Source organism: Antechinus flavipes, chromosome 4, assembly GCF_016432865.1.
Source record: "Antechinus flavipes isolate AdamAnt ecotype Samford, QLD, Australia chromosome 4, AdamAnt_v2, whole genome shotgun sequence".
NCBI classification, from domain to species: Eukaryota; Metazoa; Chordata; class Mammalia; order Dasyuromorphia; family Dasyuridae; genus Antechinus; species Antechinus flavipes.
In genome coordinates, this window is record NC_067401.1 from 350,101,214 (window position 1) to 350,119,998 (window position 18,785).

The 18,785-nt window shown below is 36.0% G+C and overlaps 2 protein-coding genes across 2 annotated transcripts; both read right to left on the reverse strand.

The window, feature by feature from the left end:
* Positions 1-2,085: 2,085 nt before the first annotated feature.
* Positions 2,086-11,691, reverse strand: LOC127562386 (mas-related G-protein coupled receptor member H-like). Its single transcript, XM_051998045.1, has 2 exons — positions 9,811-11,691; positions 2,086-5,854 (listed from the first exon to the last, which is right to left on the reverse strand). Exon 2 carries the CDS (start codon positions 5,820-5,822, stop codon positions 4,863-4,865), a length of 960 nt encoding a protein of 319 aa, XP_051854005.1. The 5' UTR covers positions 5,823-5,854; positions 9,811-11,691; the 3' UTR covers positions 2,086-4,862.
* Positions 11,692-15,067: 3,376 nt separating this feature from the next.
* LOC127560008 (mas-related G-protein coupled receptor member H-like) lies at positions 15,068-16,030 on the reverse strand. Its single transcript, XM_051994228.1, has one exon. It carries the CDS (start codon positions 16,028-16,030, stop codon positions 15,068-15,070), a length of 963 nt encoding a protein of 320 aa, XP_051850188.1.
* Between the last annotated feature and the right edge of the window lie 2,755 nt (positions 16,031-18,785).

An 18,785-nucleotide genomic window follows, 5' to 3' on the forward strand; every position in this document is an offset into this window, starting at 1 on the left:
CTTTGTAAATATTATGTCATTTGATCCTCATAACAACCCTCTGAGGTAGGTGTTGCTCTTATCTTCATTTTACAAATGAGGAAACTGAGGTAAACAGAAGTTAAGTGATTTGACAAGTACATAGCTAAAAAGTATTTGAAGCTGCATTTGAATTCAGGTCTTCCTGACTCCAGACCAACTGTATTGTATGTAGAGTAAATATGTAATCTTTTCTCAATTAATTTGCTTTTCCCAGGTTTATGTAACACAAGATTATTGAGATCAATTTTGAAGGTAAAATACTGGACCTCTATGTAATGAGTTAGATCTTTGACAAACAAATGAGAAAATAAATTTTGACAGCTTCAGCATGAAATTTGGCTATTATGAGGTTAAAAAAAACATATTTTGATTTTGTGTTTTGCAGAGAGCCTTTTAACTTGTTATAATATTCTTTTTGTAGTTTAGTAACACACCACTTTGTAATGTTGCTGAGGAAATGTGTTGAAGAGCTGATTGACTTGAATTTTCCTATCCCTCCTCCTCCTTATTGGAAGGTTCTGAGACCTTTTCTCTGTTTCCTTGTGGTTCTATTTCCTTCCTTTCTTTTTTTTTTAAATGATATTTTTCCAAATACATACAAAGATAGTTTTCAACATTCACCTTTAAAATACCTTGTGTTTCAAATTTTTTTCCCTCTCCTTCCTCTTCCCTTCTCCCCAAGATAAGTAAGAAAATCCAGTATTAAATGTGTGCAATTCTTCTAAACATATTTCCATATTTATCATGTTGAGCAAAAAAAAAAAAAAAAAAAAAAAAAAAAAGGCAGCTCAAAAGGGAAAAAGACAAGAGAGGAAAAAAACAAGCAAACACCACCACACAAAAAAGATGAAAATACTCTGTTGTGATCCACAGTCAATCCCCACAGACCTCTCTCTGGATGCAGATGGCTCTCTCCATCACAAGTCTATTGAAATTGGCCTGAATTACCTCATTGCTGGAAAGAGCCATGTCCATCATAATTAATCTTGTTGTTGCTGTATACAATGTTCTCTTGGTTATGCTCACTTCACTTAGCATCAGTTTGTGTAAGTCTTTCCAGGCTTTTCTGAAATAAGCCTGGTTATAATTTCTTATAGAACAATAATATTCCATAACATTCATATGCCATAACTTATTCAGCCATTCCCTAACTGATGGGCTTCCACTCAGTTTCCTGTTCCTTGCCACTATAAAAAGAGCTGCTACAAACATTTTTGCACATGTGGGTCCTTTTCCCTTTTTTATGACTTTTTTGGGATACAAGCCAGTGGAAACACTGCCGATCAAAAGATATGTACAATTTGATAGCCCTTGGGGCACAGTTCCAAATTGCTCTCCAGAATGTTGTATCAGTTCACAACTCCACCAATGATGTATTAGTGTCCCAGTCTTTTCACATCCACTCCAACATCCGTCATTAACTTTTCCGGTCATCTTAGTCCATTTCTAAGAGGTGTGTAGTGGTATCTCAGAGTTGTCTTAAGTTGTCTGACAAACAATGATTTATAGCATTTTTTCATATGACTAGAAATGATTTAAATTTCTTCATCTGAAAATTCTTCATATCCTTTGACTATTTATCAGTTGGAGAATGGCTTGAATTCTTATAAATTTGAGTCAATTCTGTATATATTTTAGAAATGAGGCCTTTATCAGAACCCTTAGATGTAAATTTTTTCCCAGTTTACTGCTTCCCTTCTAATCTTGTCTGCATTGATTTTTTAGTATACAAAACTTTTTTAACTTAATATAATCAAAATTATCCACTTTGCATTCCCTAATGTACTCTAGTTTTCTTGGGTCACAAATTGCTTTCTTCTTGTGGTTATATTTTCTTTTTGTTTGTTTGTTTTTGCTGAAGCAATTGGGGTTAAGTGACTTGCCCAGGGTCACACAGCTAGGTGGTTTTAAATGTCTGAGAGCAGATTTGAACACAGGTCTTCCAGACTTCAAGGATAGTGCTCTATCCACTGCACCACCTAACTGCCCCTTATGGTTATATTTTTGAAGAAATGTCAATGTTCATTATGCTTAGTAGAAGAAAAAGACCACTCTGAACTTCAGGTAAATTACCTACAGATATATTTATTAATTTTTACAAGTAATTATAGGAATAGAGATTATGGACAATAATTTTCTCTACTAATCAAATTTTCAAATCACATTTTAAAATAATAATGCGACAAAAGGTGAAGACGTATAGTTTGTGAAGAACAAAAGTAGGTAAATACTATTTATAAGCTGATGGTGAGCATCAATTTTGTGGGAGGTTCTGACTGCTCAAATAATTAATTTTGTTATCATTTTTGTTCACTCATTTTAGTAGTATCTGACTCTTCATGACCTCTTTTGGGGTTTTCTTGGCAAAGATACTGGAGTGGTTGGCCATTTCCTTTTCTAGCTTGTTTTACAGATGGAGAAACTGAGGCAAATAAGGTTAAGTGATTTGCTCAGGATCACACAGCTACTAAGTGTCTAAAGCCAGATTTGACTTCAGGTCTTTCACACTCCAGGCTAGGTATTCTATCCACTATGTCACTTACTTGCCTTCAGAGGATTTAGCATACTTCCAAATCCTCATCTGGATGGTGATTTTCAGAAAAGTCAAGAATATCTCAACTTCCCTCATCCTTAGTTTTAATAGATTTTTTAGGATTGCTGGCTTTTTTTCTTCCTTAGGCTGTGGAAAAACCTTGAGTTTACTTTTACTGTGTTGAACAATATTAACAAATTAACAAAGTGAACATTGTGAAATTCTAAAGAACACTTTTGATTCCAAAGAAGAGATGAGAGAAGACACCTCCCTCTACATTTTGCAGAGGTGAGGACTCATGGTTGTGGCACTTGTAATTTAGATTTTTTTGATGTATTGATTGGTTTTGCTGATTTTCTCTTTTTTCTTTTAAAAACAACCCTCATGAAAAATTGGAGCACAAGGTTTTGCAAAGATTAATGTTGAAGAATTACTCATGAATATGTTTTGAAAATAAAAAGCTTTAATTTAAAAAAATTTAAAATCCTCATAAAGTTGATTTTTGGAGAAAAGATATATAGGAGAATGTGTAGGCAATGTAAAAACAAAAAAAATTAAAAAGAAAAAATGTGCTTTGGAAATCTTTGCAGCAAAAAACAGTAATTCAGTAATTTTCTTTTGCAAGACATTTATCAAAAGACACCAATCCTTGCCAGCTACTGTAATAAATATATGGGATAAAAAGATAAAATTGAAGCAATTCTTGTTCTCAAAGAGCTTACATTCTGAACATCATGAACACAAGTAATGAAATACACAATATATACAAAGTCACTTTTATGAGCAGAATGAAAATACTAATAATTTAGGTGAAGGGGCTTCAGAATAGCTTTCATACCAGAGGCAGCAATTAAGCTAAACCTGGAAGGAGGTTTGGGGCTTCATGAGAGGGAGGGAAGATTCTATAGGAACAGCATATGCAAAGGCATTAAGGTGGGAAATGAAATATCTTATATGGGAAATAGCAAATAGACTAGATTGCCTGGGAAATAGCAAATAGACTCGATTGCCTGGAAAATAGAGGCGTATGGAGAAGGGGAGTGCATTTTGAAATTAATTTGGAAAGACTGGAAACACTTTTAATGAGCTTCGAATGTCAAGGAGGAGGATTTATTTTCTTAGAGACAACAGGAAGCCACTATTAACAGCCTGAGTAACATAATCAGATCTGTACTTCAGCACCATCAATTGGCCACCTTGTGGAGGACAAATTGGACAAATTAGAAGCAGGAAGAGCAGTTAGTTAGGAAGCTACTGTATAGTACAAGTAAGAAGTTCTGAATTGTGTTGGGAATATATGAGTAGAAAGAACAGGATGCATACAAGAGATAGTGTAGAAATAAAATTGATAATATTTGGCATCTCAGTGGATAGGAAGATGATTAAGGGGGGTGATCACATTCAACTTGAAGGCAAGGGAAGAATGAAGACTTAAAGTCATAGGTTTAGAGTTAAGGGTCCTTATGGGCCATTAAGTCCAATGCTGTATTTTTGTAGATAAAGACAGACAAGTTAAGTGACTTGCCCAGGATTTCTTAAGTGTTTGAGGTAAGATTTGAATCCATTGCTTCCTAAGTGCAAGTCCAGTGGCCTATCAGGTATATCACATTGCTTTTTTATGAGAGGAGGAGAAAAAAGCTGGAAAAGGGCTGAGGAAAGGCTCTCTTCAAAGATGGGTGACTTGAATCTGGATGATTTGAACACTGATATCCACAGAAATTGAGAGGCAAAAAAATCTAGTGAATCTAAAAGGAAAGACAGCAAGTTCTGTGTTGGCAGTGTTAAATTTGAGATGTCTAGGTGACAATTGGTGACATGGGACTTGAAGTCAGAAGAAAGATGAAGGCTAGATATATAAATTTGAGAATCTGCTGCTGCTATATGATAATGGAGCCTATGAAAATGAATGAGATCAAAAGAAAAAAAAAGTGAGGATTAAAATACAAAAAAGTCAGACTTAGCCTACAAGGAAATAACAACTAGTCAGAAATAAGATATAGAGGAGGGTTTCCAGGCAAATCTTTTGAAAAGAATCAAAACTATTTTCCATTGTCTAGGATGGAGACTCAGATTAGAGGAGGTGGAATGGTTTAAGGAGAGTATGTATATGTATATATAGTATATATTTGTGTGTATGTTTACAATACCTTCCCTAGAAAATGCAAAAGGAATTTTAATAGTTGTCTATTCAAATAGGCAACAATCTTTTCTTACCCTGATCAGAATATACTTTCTAGGTAATCTTAATTAGAGACGGAATAGGTTTTGTTTCCAGCGAGGGGCACTGAATTTGAAGTGAATTTTTGATCTATGATCCCACTCTTGAATGTGGCTTATCCTCAAATACTTTTCGCAGTGTGTCTTTCAGAGAGTTCTTAGTCTTCCGTCTTCCGAGTCCACCAACTACCAAGTAAACAATTGGGTTGACAGTACTACTGATAACAGATAATATATTCAAATATGGATATAAAAATCCCAGAGTTTCATAGTTTTCTTCTTCAAAGTTATACATCATCACCAAGACTCTTAAAGGCATAGCAAAGAGAAGGAATAGAATAACTGTGGTGATGATGATGATATAAAGCTTGGCTGGTTGGTGGTGTTTCAGGTTGCAGAAGACCTTGATAAAGAGGATCAAGTTTGAGAAGAGCATGAGAGGGGCAAACATGAGGAAGTTCAAGATAAGCAAATATATTTCCACAACAGTGCAAATTCTAAAAGGCAATCTGGACCTTACTGACCAAATACACACAAAACATTCTAAGTTGCTCACAAAAATAGAGAGTACCCACAGCAAGGTACAGACAATTGCAGACTGGTGCTTCAGACGTTGGAATTTGTACCAAATTGGGTAAAGGACCGACAGACACCTTTCTACACTGATGGCTGTCAGGAGGTAAAAGCCAGTGTTGTAGCCAAACAAAATCAAAATATAAAAAATGGTCAGAAATAACTCCAACTCAAATGATTGAATATTTAAATAGTAGCAAATTATTTTTCCTGTATCAATAGTAAATGTACAAAGAAGGAAAGTCAAGTCAGCAATTGAGAGGTGAAGAATATAAACAGTGAAAGGGTTCTTGTTGAAATGGAAGATGAGAAACCAGATGACAAATCCATTGCCAGCTGTACCCAGCAGGGTGATGAGCAGAGAGACATAAGTTGAGATAATTTCAGCTGATTGTGAATTTGAAAAAGACCCATTCATAGGGCTCAGGGCATCTGGTATGAACTCCATAGTAAGTCTGCTGGTTGAGGACAGTACCATTATCTAGAAACCATCCATTCTCCTCATCACACCTGTCAGCAGAAATAAAAAATAGTATATATGTAGATGATATTTAATGCTATTTAATTATTAAATCATACATTAATTGGTTTTAGTGCTATGAGGGATCTTAAAGATCAACCTGATGATGATGACCAATCATCTGTCATTTTAAAGTACCTACTCTATGGGAGGCATTAGCCAGGGACTTACTTATTAATGAGACAATGCTGCATAGTAGGTACCATTAGTAATACATTTAAGACTTTTTGAAAATAAGTAAAACCATTTTCCAGCATCTATTATAGAAGAGGATTAGAAGGTAGTGAATGGATTGGATTAGGAGCAGTAAGGACAGCCCCACCAGGACATATGTTTACAATACTTTTTAAGCCTGCCCTTTCCTTAAGAGGTGCAAAAAGAATTTTTAAAAATTGTAAGGATAGGCAGTAATCTTTTCTTTTCCCATCTGAGAATCTACAAGTGGCTCTGAGAAGGGCACTGTTTTTGGAGTGCCCAGGTATTTTTCTCTCACTCAGACATGGTTATATTCTCAGAGACCTTTTGCAATATATCTTTCAAGGACTTCCTGATTCTCTGCTCCCTGAATCAAGCACCAAATAGACAATCAGATGATAGTATTATTAATATAAGATAATAAATTTAAAAATATAAACAATATTGAAAAAACTCAGCTTTCATTCTGAAACTCAGATAACATCAGTAAAATTCTTTCAAAGTCTTGACAGAAATAGGAACCGAAGTATAGGCTATAGTTCCCTAACCGATTTTAAGTTCTTTGAGGGCAGGGTCAGTGCCTGATTTCATCCTTACATCTTTCTTATGGTGTTATAAGAAATTTGCGTTTAATCTAATAAATGAATTGGATTTGTGTTTCCATTCTGCAGTAGAGAAGAGAGACACTAAATAGAAGCTCTGGCTGGTAAGGATGGGAAGGAAAGGAGATTGAAAGAATCCTGGAACTTTGTTTAAAAAAAAAAAAAAAAAAAAAGATGGCCATGTTAAGAGAAGTGATAAAGGAAGAGGATTAGGAGAAAAGGTAAATAGGGGATGGGGGGGGGGAGCTGCAAGTAAGCACTCCACTCTTATACCCTTTTTTGTTTTACTGCTCTTTCAGCACCTGTATCTCTGCTCCCACTTGTAATCTCCATTCCCCACCTATCCCCATTCCATCTGTCTTGGTTCTTTTTTCGTTCTTTCTTTTTTTAGATTATTTATGTATTTAATTATTTGGGATCAGGCAATTAGAATGAAGTGACTTGCCCAGGGTCACACAGCTAGGAAGTATTTAGGGTCTGAGATTTGAACTCAGGTCCTCCTGACTTCAGGGACTCTGTCTACTGCGCCATCTAACCTGCCCCATTCCATCTGTCTTGGACAAGAAGTTGGGAGCTGAATGAGATTCCATTCCTACTCTTCAGAGGGAAAGGGGTGAGGAATAAATAATCTGATTCTTCTACTGGGATAGCAGAGGGATGATGAAATGGGGAAGAAAATATATTCCCAGAATCCAAATTCAGAATTTATTTTTCTATTAGAATTTTGTTCATTAGGTTTCAAGTTCAAATATTTTTTGTATTGAACAGGCCTTTGTGGCCTGCCCAAGGAAGCCCTGGGGAAGGAAAATATTTTTTCTCTGGGATAATGCTTTTCTAGTTCCACACAACTATCTTTACAGGGTTGGTGTGATTAGAGACCTCAGAGGCTATCCAATTCAATTCAGCCTCTTCATTTGACTAATGAGGAAATTTAGGCCTGGAGAAGTCGATATTATAATCTAAGCAGAAAAAGCTACCCTTCAATTAGTTTGAAACACTAAACTAAAGTTGTAAAAGAATGGTCTCTGCTTTTAGTGAGACCCTTTGTAAAAGAAAATATACTTCCACTAGCATGTATGAATTTCAACAGGCTCATTTTGTACTATTTTTGCTTTGTGAAGTCTCCTTTTAGATAGTATATGCTGCATCTATTTTATTTGGGGCAAGACTTGAGCAACCTTCTTAAGAAAAGACCTCCTATTTTTAAACTATCTTAACTGAGTTCTGTATCCAAGTAACTTTGTCTCCCTTCATCTAAATGTCTGAATTTGTAAAATTAGAAAATTGAATTAGATTCTATGCATGGACTTTCTATCCTAATTCCCATGATCCCATGAATCTACAATTTTCAAGTGATATCTAAATGAAGTATAGGAAGGAAAAGTAAAATTTGGAACTTTAAAAAAAAGAATGTTAAAAATTGTTGTTTGGGGTAATTGAGGAAAATAATAAAATGACTAATATAGAAAAGTTTTACATGATTGTACATGTATAACCTATATCAGATTGTTTACTGTCTTGGATTAGTGAAAAAAGGGAGAAAGGGATAGAATTTGGAATTCAGAATTTAAAAAAAAACTGAGAAAGGCATAAAGATTTCTTTTAAAAGTGGGGGGGAAGCTTTGACAAAAAAAGTGAACAGAGAAACATAATTAATGCTTCATTTTTTTTTTCTTCTATGGACCTTCTATCTAGTTTTAAACACTTAAAAAAGTTAAGTGGGGAATCTAATTATGATACATTTTCTTATAATTATATACATTTTGACATTGTGTTCAACATGTTTATATTTATCATATTTACTTAATATTATAAGTATTAACTCTCCTTCCCCCAATGAATATTTTAAAATGAGAAGGGTTTGTGAGAATTAAATATTCCTAAGAAGGTTGCTATTACTTACCTCAATAAAATAGACTGAGAGCATGTATTGAATAAGAGGAGACTCATAGAACAACAATATAGTTTATAAAATTAGGGAATTGAGGTAAACAATACTTAAGCTCCCTTCCAGGTTTACTTTCCATAATTTCATAAATATCATCAGGTAATATCTTAGGTCAAGGTATATAGAGGATTTTGAAAGAAACTTAACAACAGAAGAGAAGATGAAAGCACAAATAAATTGGAAAAACTAATGTCTTGAAGGCAGAAAAGAATTTCAGTAATTGGAGCTGTGGAGCACAAAGAACTTAGAATTTTTCAAATCTCCTTCTAGGTACATTTAACACATCTCTATCTGTAACCATCCAATGATAAGAGACAATTCATTAAGTATTTATTACATGTTACATAGTAACATGTTTTCTAATACCCTTGTAAGTTTTGACATTGAAATCAGCATGTTGATATTTGTCTGCTATGATTTACTTGAAATACAAATTTCAAATGGATATTTTTAAAATATAAAAGTTTTATGGGAAATAATATTTCCTTGAGAACTGTGAACTCCTTCAGGGCAGAAACTCTCTTTTGTATTTCTTTGTATTCCCAGAATTTAGCAGGGTGCCTGACACCTAATAGGCACTTAATAAATGCTTTATTGACTGACTGGGAAAGTTGCTTATGTACCCCAATGTGCATGACTGATACTGTGTGCTAAGGAAGAAGAACCTACAAGGACAACACTAGTTAGTGAGGAAAATGAAAAATTAATGAAAATTAAATTAACATGCCAACCCAGCAAGGACCTATGAAATCCTAAATGGAGCTCTAACTTTTCTAACTTGGTACCTTAGCTTTACAGAATTGGCTGAGAATCAGAGCACTGAAAAAATGAAATTATAGATGGAAAAGGAAGATAAATTGACACAATACCAATATCTCAGGAAGAGGAAGTTGATATACATAAATAAGCCCAAGATGCCAATGGGTGCATAATTGCCAGTGCGCTAAAGAGGCTCCTTTATGGTCAGAGCTAGGTCAGAGTGTTCTTCCCATGGGAGAGAAGCAGGAACCTTAGTATGAGAACCTGGACACCAGGCTTTTGTCTAACTCTATCCTTGACAGTGGGTCAAACGCTTCTCCCACAGACCTCTCATCCCCTGCCTCATTTCCCTTAGCCTCAGTTCACTTCTTTGAGTAAATTTAGAGGGAGATCTCAGGTCCCCTTTTGCTGTGAAATAGGGATGAATTGAATGTGAACTTACTGTCAAGAATCCTGTCCAGTCTTGAGTTTTCCTCCAACCACTTGCTTTTCTCTCTGCAAACAGCTTCTTGGGAGGATGGGGATGCCAGTGTAATTGAGCAATTGTCAGTTTAGACAGGTGTTTTTTACTGGGAACTGCTCAAAGGGCTCATTCACTCTTCAGACTGTATCATCCCAAAGAGCACCTGATGGAACAAACGCGATCTTTTTGTTCTCTGTGGAAGCAAGATGTTTAAATGGAATGACTCAAGAAGGTTTTTGAAGCCTTTCTAGGCTAATATCAAATCTGGCAACAATCCCAGTGTCTGTGTCCTGTGGGATTTGAAATCTCTTTTCAGCTGAAATTCTATGTGTTGTTCTGGACATCGGAAGGCCTTGGATTGGAGGCAGCCCCTCATATGGTTGAAGCTGGAATCATTTTGCTTCTTCCTCTCCAAGAGTCCCTCACCCCTACCCCATGGGGCACAGCTATTCCTTCAAAAAATGTAGGCAGGACACAGAATGATTGCCTGGAAAAATTAGTTCTGAAATTCTTGGATGGCTAAATTTAAGTGAAATTTTTTAAAAAGCCAGTTAAGACATTTTATGGTTGGTTGTTCTCCTTTGATTTTGAATAGGACTAAAATGAAGACAGATAGCTAGAAGTACAGACAAGGAAACTGGGTAATGGAGTAGAGAGAGCACTGGTTCTGGGGCCAGGAAGAACTGAGTTCCAATCCAGCCTCAAACTCTTAACTAGCTATGTTACCTAAAGCAACTTACTTAACCCTGTTTGCTTCAGTTTTCTCATCTGTAAAAATGAGCTGGAGAGGGGAAGCTAGGTAGCGTGGTGGATAGAGCACCAGTCCTGGAGTCGGGAGGACCTGAGTTCAAATGTGATCTCAAACACTTCACAGTGCCTAGCTGTGTGATCCTGGGCAAGTCATTTAACCCCAGTTGCCTCAGCCACTTCCCCCACCTCCTTCCACCCCCCCCCCCCAAAAAAAAAAAAAAAAAAAAGACCTGGAGAAAGAAATGATGAATCACTCCAGAATTTATGCCTAGAAAACCCAAAATGGGATCATGAAGAGTTGGATGCCACTGAAACAACTGACAGCCACAACAGAAAACGGATATCTAGATAGACAAATTGATAGACAGCTAGCTAGTTAGCTAGCTAGTTGAGTGATGGATAGATAATTTATTAAGATACTACTCTGTGCCAGATGCTGCTAAAGGCAAGGAACAAAAATACATATAAGAGAGTCTTATTTCAAGGAAGTGACATAATAATGGAGGAGGACAACACATAAAGGAGAGCTGCATATGGAAGGTTTGTAGTGGTAATTAGCACACTGGGTTGTGGAGATATCCAAGAAAGGAGTTTGGCTGTTTGGTTCTAAGTAACAAAAGGCAAAAGCTTCTCAGTCTTAAAGTTAGTGCTCTTAACATTTTATGTCTTTGAATAGTGTGTTTCTTCACACTTGTATTTTATAATTTTAAGTTCTTTTTCTATTTCCTTCAGCCACCAAACTCTCAATATGAAAAAAATCACCTCACATTTTTTTTTTTTTTTTGGTAATTAAAAAAAAAAACCAAACCCTTAAATACAAAAATGGGAAGAGAAAAAAAAAAACATTTGCCATGTATACAGTAGACCATAAGAGAGGATTCAACATAAAATAATAAATTTCCTTTTCAAGAAAACCTCTTGGGACAACTAGATGGTGCAGTATTTAGAGTACTAGCCCTGAAATCAGAAGGACCTGAGTTCAAATCTGACCCCAAACACTTAACACTTCATAGCTGGATGACCCTGGGTAATCACTTAACCCCAATTTCCTCAGCAAAAAAAAGTAAAAAGGAAAAATTTATCTATAATAAATAATACACATTGTTTTCAAAGCAGCCCACCTTTACTTTGCTTCCTTGTTAGGTTTCTTTTGTTCTCTGCTGTTCACTTTTTACTTTTTTTTTTCATATAAAACACACATATACACATATATACATAAATATATAATACACATATATGTAAGACTATATTATGCTTATTTCTTCCTGTCATATATTTGTCTGAAAGTGGATAATATCTTCCTTCCTATGTATAAGTCTTTGTATGTTTTTCTAAATCAATCAGCTCATCATTTCCTATACTATAAAGTATTCCTTTCTGGATTCAAATAGCTTTTTCCTTCTTAGGATCTTTGAAGTTAATTTGGGTATTTATAATAGAATGATTTGGCTGCTTCAAAGTTGTTCTTAAACTAATACTGCTATTACTGTATTTAAAATTCTCTTGATTCTGCTCTTTTCACTATTCATTATTTTGTGTAAGTTTTTCCATACTTTTCTAAAATCATTGAACTCATCTTTTTTTATAGACACCATTTGTTTATCCATTCCCCAATTGAAGAGCATTCCCATAATTTCTAATTCTTTGCTGCCATAAACAGGTAGGTTCTTTTCCATTTTCCCTAATCATCTTGGGAAATAGACTTAATAGTGGTATTGCTGGGTCAGAATGTATAGGCAGTTTAATAACTCTTTGGGCATAATCCCAAATCTCTCTCCAAAATGGTTGGATCAGTTCACAGATCCACCAGCAATGAGTTAAAAGTCCTAACTTTTGTAGATTTTTCTCCAACAATTGTCACTTTCCCTTTCTATTATTTTAACCTTTGTATTATTCTATTATTTATCTGATAGGTGTAAAATGATATCTCAAGGTTGTTTTAATTTATATTTCTCTAATCAATAATGACATAGAGCATCTTTTTATATGACTGTAAATTGTGTTGGTTTATTTTGGAAAACTGTCTGTCATATCCATTTACTTTTTATTAATGACTCTCATTCTTATAGATTTGACAAAGTTTTTAATATGTTTGAGATATGAGTTCTTTATCTAAGGAACTGTCTTAAATTCCCTCCCCCCCCCCCCCACATGTTTTTAACTTTCCTTCTTGGCTACATTTACTTTATTTGTACAAAACATTTTTAATTTGATGTAATCAAAATTATCCATTTTATATCTCACCACATTTCTATCTCTTGTTTGATCATAAATTATTCACTTATCCCTAAATTTGACTAGTAGTAATATGTTCCATGTTCTTCAAATTTTCTTGTAATATCACCTCACATTCTTTACAAAGTGATTTAATCCTTTTTATTTATCTGCTCCTTTTGGCAACTAAATTGTTCATGTATTAAAGACAGCAGTACCTTATATCTGCATATGCATGGATGCCTATGTGTCAATGCCCACATGTATGTAGATATACATATACGTACATGTAATAAATATAGAATATTCTCTCTATTATAAGGCAACACTCTTACTGGGCCCATATAGATAGTGTAGACTAGTTCATTTCTAGAGAAGCCTGAACCATCTAGAAGAAAGAGTCCTTTTTTAATAGACCTTTGATGTCTCTTTTAAAAAAAAATTCAAAAATTCTAAACATCAAGGAAAAAGAATATTTTCATATATAAAGCCAAACACAAAAAAGAACCCTTTATGAAATTTTCCTTTTCACTCTGCCTGCTTAAAAAAAGTTTAATAAAATTCTATGTATTAATTTCAAATTAATAAAACAAGCCTTGCTTGTCTGTATTTCCTTCTGAACTGCCTTCTGGTCTCTTCTATACGTGAAAAAATTTCATAATAAGGGCTTTCTTTCCCTTAGCCTCACTATTGCACATTCCATACCATACTCCTTTCTCCCCAAGTAACCAAGTACAAGAAAAGAAACAAACAAAAAAAGCGTCTGTTACAAATATACACAGTCAAGCAAAACAAATCTATATTGTGTTGGTGTCTAAATTTTTGTGTCCATCAGAAATGGGTAACATGCTTCATCATAGGTCCGGTGCGTCAGTGCTTTGATCAGTGTTTTTAAGTCTTTCAAAGTTTTTTCTTTCCAAAATTGTCCCATGTACATAAATAATATATTTTACATAGTAGTAGTAGTGGTCATAGCTAGTATTCATACTTTGAAGTTTATAAAACACTTTACAAATATGATCTTATTTTATCCTTCCAACATTGATTAAGTGCCTTATTATATGCCACACCTGGAGAATGAGATGGTAAACCACTCCAGAATTTTTGCCAGAAAAACCCCAAAGGGTCTCATGAAGAGTCAGAGGTGACTGAAACAAATGACCTAGGACAAATGTGCCCAACTCTGTGCAAGGTGTATGGAGGCAGATACAGCGAGTAAAACAATGCTGACTTTCAGAGACCTTGCATTCCAACAGAGCAGACAACCCTGATCTATGTTAAGTGTTTTCCAAATAAAGAGAGAGGCAGTATAGTATGGTGGATAGCAACAACAGCCTTGAAAGCCAGGAATATGCGTGTTCAAGCTCAGTCTCTGTCACCTCCTGGCTATAGGACTAGACTTTATCTCTTAAGATGTTGGGAACTTTCTAAGATTGTTTCAGAAAAAAAAAAAATGCCAGCTTGCATTGGTAGAAGGAATTTTCTGTCTAAGAATTCTTTATATCAAAGAAATCACAGGGCCAGTACCCATCCTCCCTATCCCTATCTCCTAGATAGGAAAAAAACATAAAGAGAATAAACAAAAAAATGCAAAGTAGTTACAAGATATATTGGGAGGGCAGGTACTAGCAGCTGAGGAATAGGGAGTGGAATCAGAAAAGACTTCATGGAGAAAATATGATTGAGCTGGGTCTTGAAGGAAAAAAAGGGATCCTATGAGGCAAAGGAATACATTTCAGAAACGGACTGACTGATGCAGTCACAGAGATGTGTGGTAAAAGGTCTTATGTGAGGAACAAGTTTAAGTTGGATCACAAAATGCAGGGACTTCTTCAGTCCTCTGAATCATGTCTGACTGTAATCCTATTTGAAGTTTCCTTGGAAAAGTTACTAGAGGGTTTGCCTTTCATTCTCCCACTCATTTTATAGATGAGAAACTGAGGCAAACAGGGTTAAGTGACCTGCCCAAGATCACATAGCTTGTAAGAGTCTGAGGCTGCATTTGAACTCAACTCCTTCCTGACTGCTGGCCTGGCAATCTATCCACATATAGAAAGAGAATACTAGGTAATAAATTTGGAAAGAGTTTTAAAAGCAAAACAGTGGAGTTTGTGTTTTTATGACCATAGATGCAACAGAACCATTGGAGTGACATGGTCATATATGTGCTTAAGGCAAATCACTCTTGTAAGTATTTTCTGAGCTAGATAGACATTAATTCATTTAATACTGCTTGCTCCTTTACGGCTGCCCCCATTGAATGGCACTGAAATTAGAGTGCTGTCTTCTCTCTCTCAGAGGAACAGAATTTATCCTCAAACACCTTTTGCAGTGTATCTCTCAAGGTCTTCTTGGATTTTTGCCCCCTAAACTGACCAACCACCAAATAGACAATTGGGTTGATGGTACTATTAATACAAGATAACAAATTCAAATATGTAAATAATAGCAATAGGAATTCATAGTTTTCATCCTGGAAATCAAATAACATCAGCAAGACTCTCAAAGGCATGGCAAAGACAAGAAAAAGAATGACTGTGGTGATGATGATGATGTAAAGCTTGGTCGGCTGGCGGTGCTTCAGGTTGCAGAAGACCTTGATGAAGAGGGTCAAGCTTGAGAAGACCATGAGAGGGGCAAACACAAGAAAGTTCAAGATAAGCAAAAATACTTTCACAACAGCACAGGGTCTAAAGGGGAATCTGGGAAATGTATCCTGAAAACAGAAAAAGCCTTCTAACCAGGTCACAAAAATGGAGAGTGCCCACAGCAAAGTGCAGACCACTGCAGATTGGTGCTTTGGGCGCTGGCATTGGTACCAAATAGGGTAAAGAACTGATAGGCATCTCTCCACGCTGATGGCTGTCAGGAGGTAGAGGCCAGTGTTGTAGCCAAACAGAATCAGCCCACAGAAGATGAAGTCAAATAATTGCAGCCTGATTGAGTGATTCTTGGAATAAATCATGTGAACTATAGTATTGGTAGAAGTACAAAGTAGGAAAGTTAAGTCAGCCATTGAGAGGTGGAGGATGTAGACAATAAAAGAGTTCTTCTTGAAGTAGAAGATGAGATACCAGATGACAAGTCCATTGCCAGTTGTTCCCAATATGGAGATAAGCAGAGAAACATAGACTGAAACATCTGTTGATGGTGATTTCAAGAAGGACCCATTCACCTGGGTATGGACATCTGATGTAGACTCTGGAGAACTGACAATAGTTGGAAGCTTCTCCATTATCTAAAATTCATCAATTCTTTTCCTTAAACCTGCCAGCAGAGATGGGAAATGATGTGTATAGATGCTATTCAATTTTTGAAAGAAAAAAAAGATTCATGGGATTTAGAGTTTGAAGGGACCTTAGGGATTATTTATATAGTTATAGTAATTAATGTTAGTCCTTTAGTCAGAAAGAGCTGGATTGAAATTCTTTTTAAATAATATTTTTCTAATTACATGGAAAGACAGTTTTTAAAAATAGTATTTTATTTTTCCAAATACATGCAAAGATAGTTTTCAACATTCACTTCTACAGAACCTTGTGTTCCAAATTTTTCTCCCTCCTTCTCTCTTCCCTCCTCCTCAAGACAGCAAGCAATTTGATATAGGTTAAACATGTACAATTCTTCTAAACATATATGGAAAGACAATTTTTAACATTCGTTTAAAATTTTTTTGAGTTCCAAATTTTTCCTTTCATCCTTTCCCTCCCCCTTGCTCAAAGACAATAAGCAAATTGATGTAGGTTCCATATGTGCATTGATGTAAAACATTTCTTTTCATTACAGCACATGTCAATTAATGTTTTGTTCTGTTTTAGCAAGGCAGCTGTACTCCCAAAGCATCTCATCTTTTCCTCCTCACCACCACCAGGATTTCTCTCCTCCTTGAAAAAGAGAAATGCCTCAAGGGAAATTGAACAGGAGAAAAGAACCTTTTGAGTATCATACCTTTAATACCCAGCCAATAACTTCTTTACCGTACACTGTCACTGGGTGCCTAATTGCTGATGATTTTTTCTCTCTACGAAAATGTTATTCTCTTTTGCAGTTTTAATTCTGTGACTTCACATCTCACTGTGATGACATGTCACTACATGACACTAAAGCTACATCTAGATATGATTGCAAACATATTATTACTGAAGCTTCTTTGAAGGGTGCTAGACTAGGAGAGAAACTTGTCCTGTCTCAATCACTGAGTTACAGTTATTTACCTTTCTATGTTTCTTTAGCAAGAAAATGAGGGAGTTAAACTAGAAGAGCTCTGTTTCTTTTCAACTGTACAACTCAAAGTTGGGCAGTTTTCACATGACAAAAAAAAACCCCTTTTTCCTCCAACATTGAGTGTGATTTAGAAGAAAGGCAGAGCCCTGAGGATTTGGGACATTTGGAAGCATCCTTCACTTGCAGATGGACTCAGACCTCAACTAGACATGCCTTTCTTCAATGATTTCCACTTTTAGGTGCCAATAATTATTTCTGTGTTTTTCTTAGGACAAAATTCCTCTATGGAGCTCTAGGGAACAGGGGCTTTAGATTAGGCTTGTGGAAAACTTTATTTCAAAGTAGAAACTTAAAGTGAGAGAGGAGATGAAAAGGAATGAGTTAGATAAAAATAGAATGTTCTAATCTGGTGTCTTCAAGATGTCCTTCCTACCTGGGATGCTCCTACCTATGTATGAGGATTTGAGACTGTTACAAAGAACAGTAAGAGTTTGGGAGAACATAGAGGGGCCCTTCACTCATCCCTTTGTCTTCTTTCTCCCGCCAGCTGCCTGATTCTCAGCAGCTGGAACATTTCCTGTCAGAAGGAAGCAGCTGATGTAGCAAATCATCCAGAAGTATGATTGGTATGACCCCAGGGGCATTTTTGTTTTTAAAAGACCCAAACCCCCTTTGAGCCTTTCCTCATTCTTGCCCCTCCTCTTCTCACCCAGTCAGTTGCTGAAGCCTATTGAATCTCTCCCATCTGTTTCTTTATTTCCATCCTTTTACCGTCCTAGTTCAGGCCCCATCCCCGATCTCCTGGCCTATAACCCGTCCTTTCCATGGTTCTTGCTTCCTTCTTCCTAACAGGCTTTCCCGGCATGTAGGATTCACTTTTTTTTTTTTTTTTTAAACCAGTGAGGAAACTCGAATGAGATGCTTGAGGATGCACAGTAACTGGGAGAGTCGGGAATTGAACACAGGTTTTTTTCATTGTAAATCCAGCCTCTGTTGCTTTTTAGATCATTCCTGCTCCAAAACTTCCAGCATCTCCCTTTAGTTTATAGGATCATTTACTCATTAGGGATTGAGGCAGCTGGTAGTGCACTGGAGGGAGCTCTGAGATCAGATGCAGCTGTGCAAGTCACTTAATCCTGTTTGCCTCCAGAAATGGGGATCCTAATAGCACCTACATCACTGGATTGTTGTGAGGACCAAATGAGATGACATTTATAAAAAGCACTCAACACAGTGCCTGGCACAGGGCAGGAACTGTACAAATGCTGATTCCCTGCTGAATCCGATTTAGAATTACAAAAGACCTTAGTGGCTCACTAAACTAGGTATCCCCACTAGGACATACCTAAATGTAACCATGAATGAAAACGGCTGAAGAAGGGGAACTGTATTTCACTTTTGGATGGCTCTGCTTGTTGATTTTTTCTGACATTATGCCTAAATTTACCTTTGCATAATCTCTGCTCAGTTTTGAGGGGGTTCTGTTCTGATACCAAACAGAACAATTTCAATCTTTCCTTCACATGACAATCCTTCAGATACTTAAAATGCATCTGAGGCTTCTCTTCTTTAAGAGAAACATGCCCCATTTCTTCAGTTGATCTTTATGTCATATGGGATCAGTATCTTTCATTGTTCTGATTGAGTTCTTCTGAACATGCTTCAGATTATTTATGTCCTTTTAAAACTATGTAAAGCAAGGGTAGCAATCATGATGTCAGACAAAACAAAAGCAAAAAGAGATCTAATCAAAAGAGATAATCAGG

What these genes read in the sequence shown, in the direction of transcription:
- LOC127562386 (XM_051998045.1), bottom strand. Translation starts at nt 5,822, where the DNA reads ATGGTACTGTCCTCAACCAGCAGACTTACTATGGAGTTCATACCAGAT.
- LOC127560008 (XM_051994228.1), bottom strand. Translation starts at nt 16,030, where the DNA reads ATGGAGAAGCTTCCAACTATTGTCAGTTCTCCAGAGTCTACATCAGAT.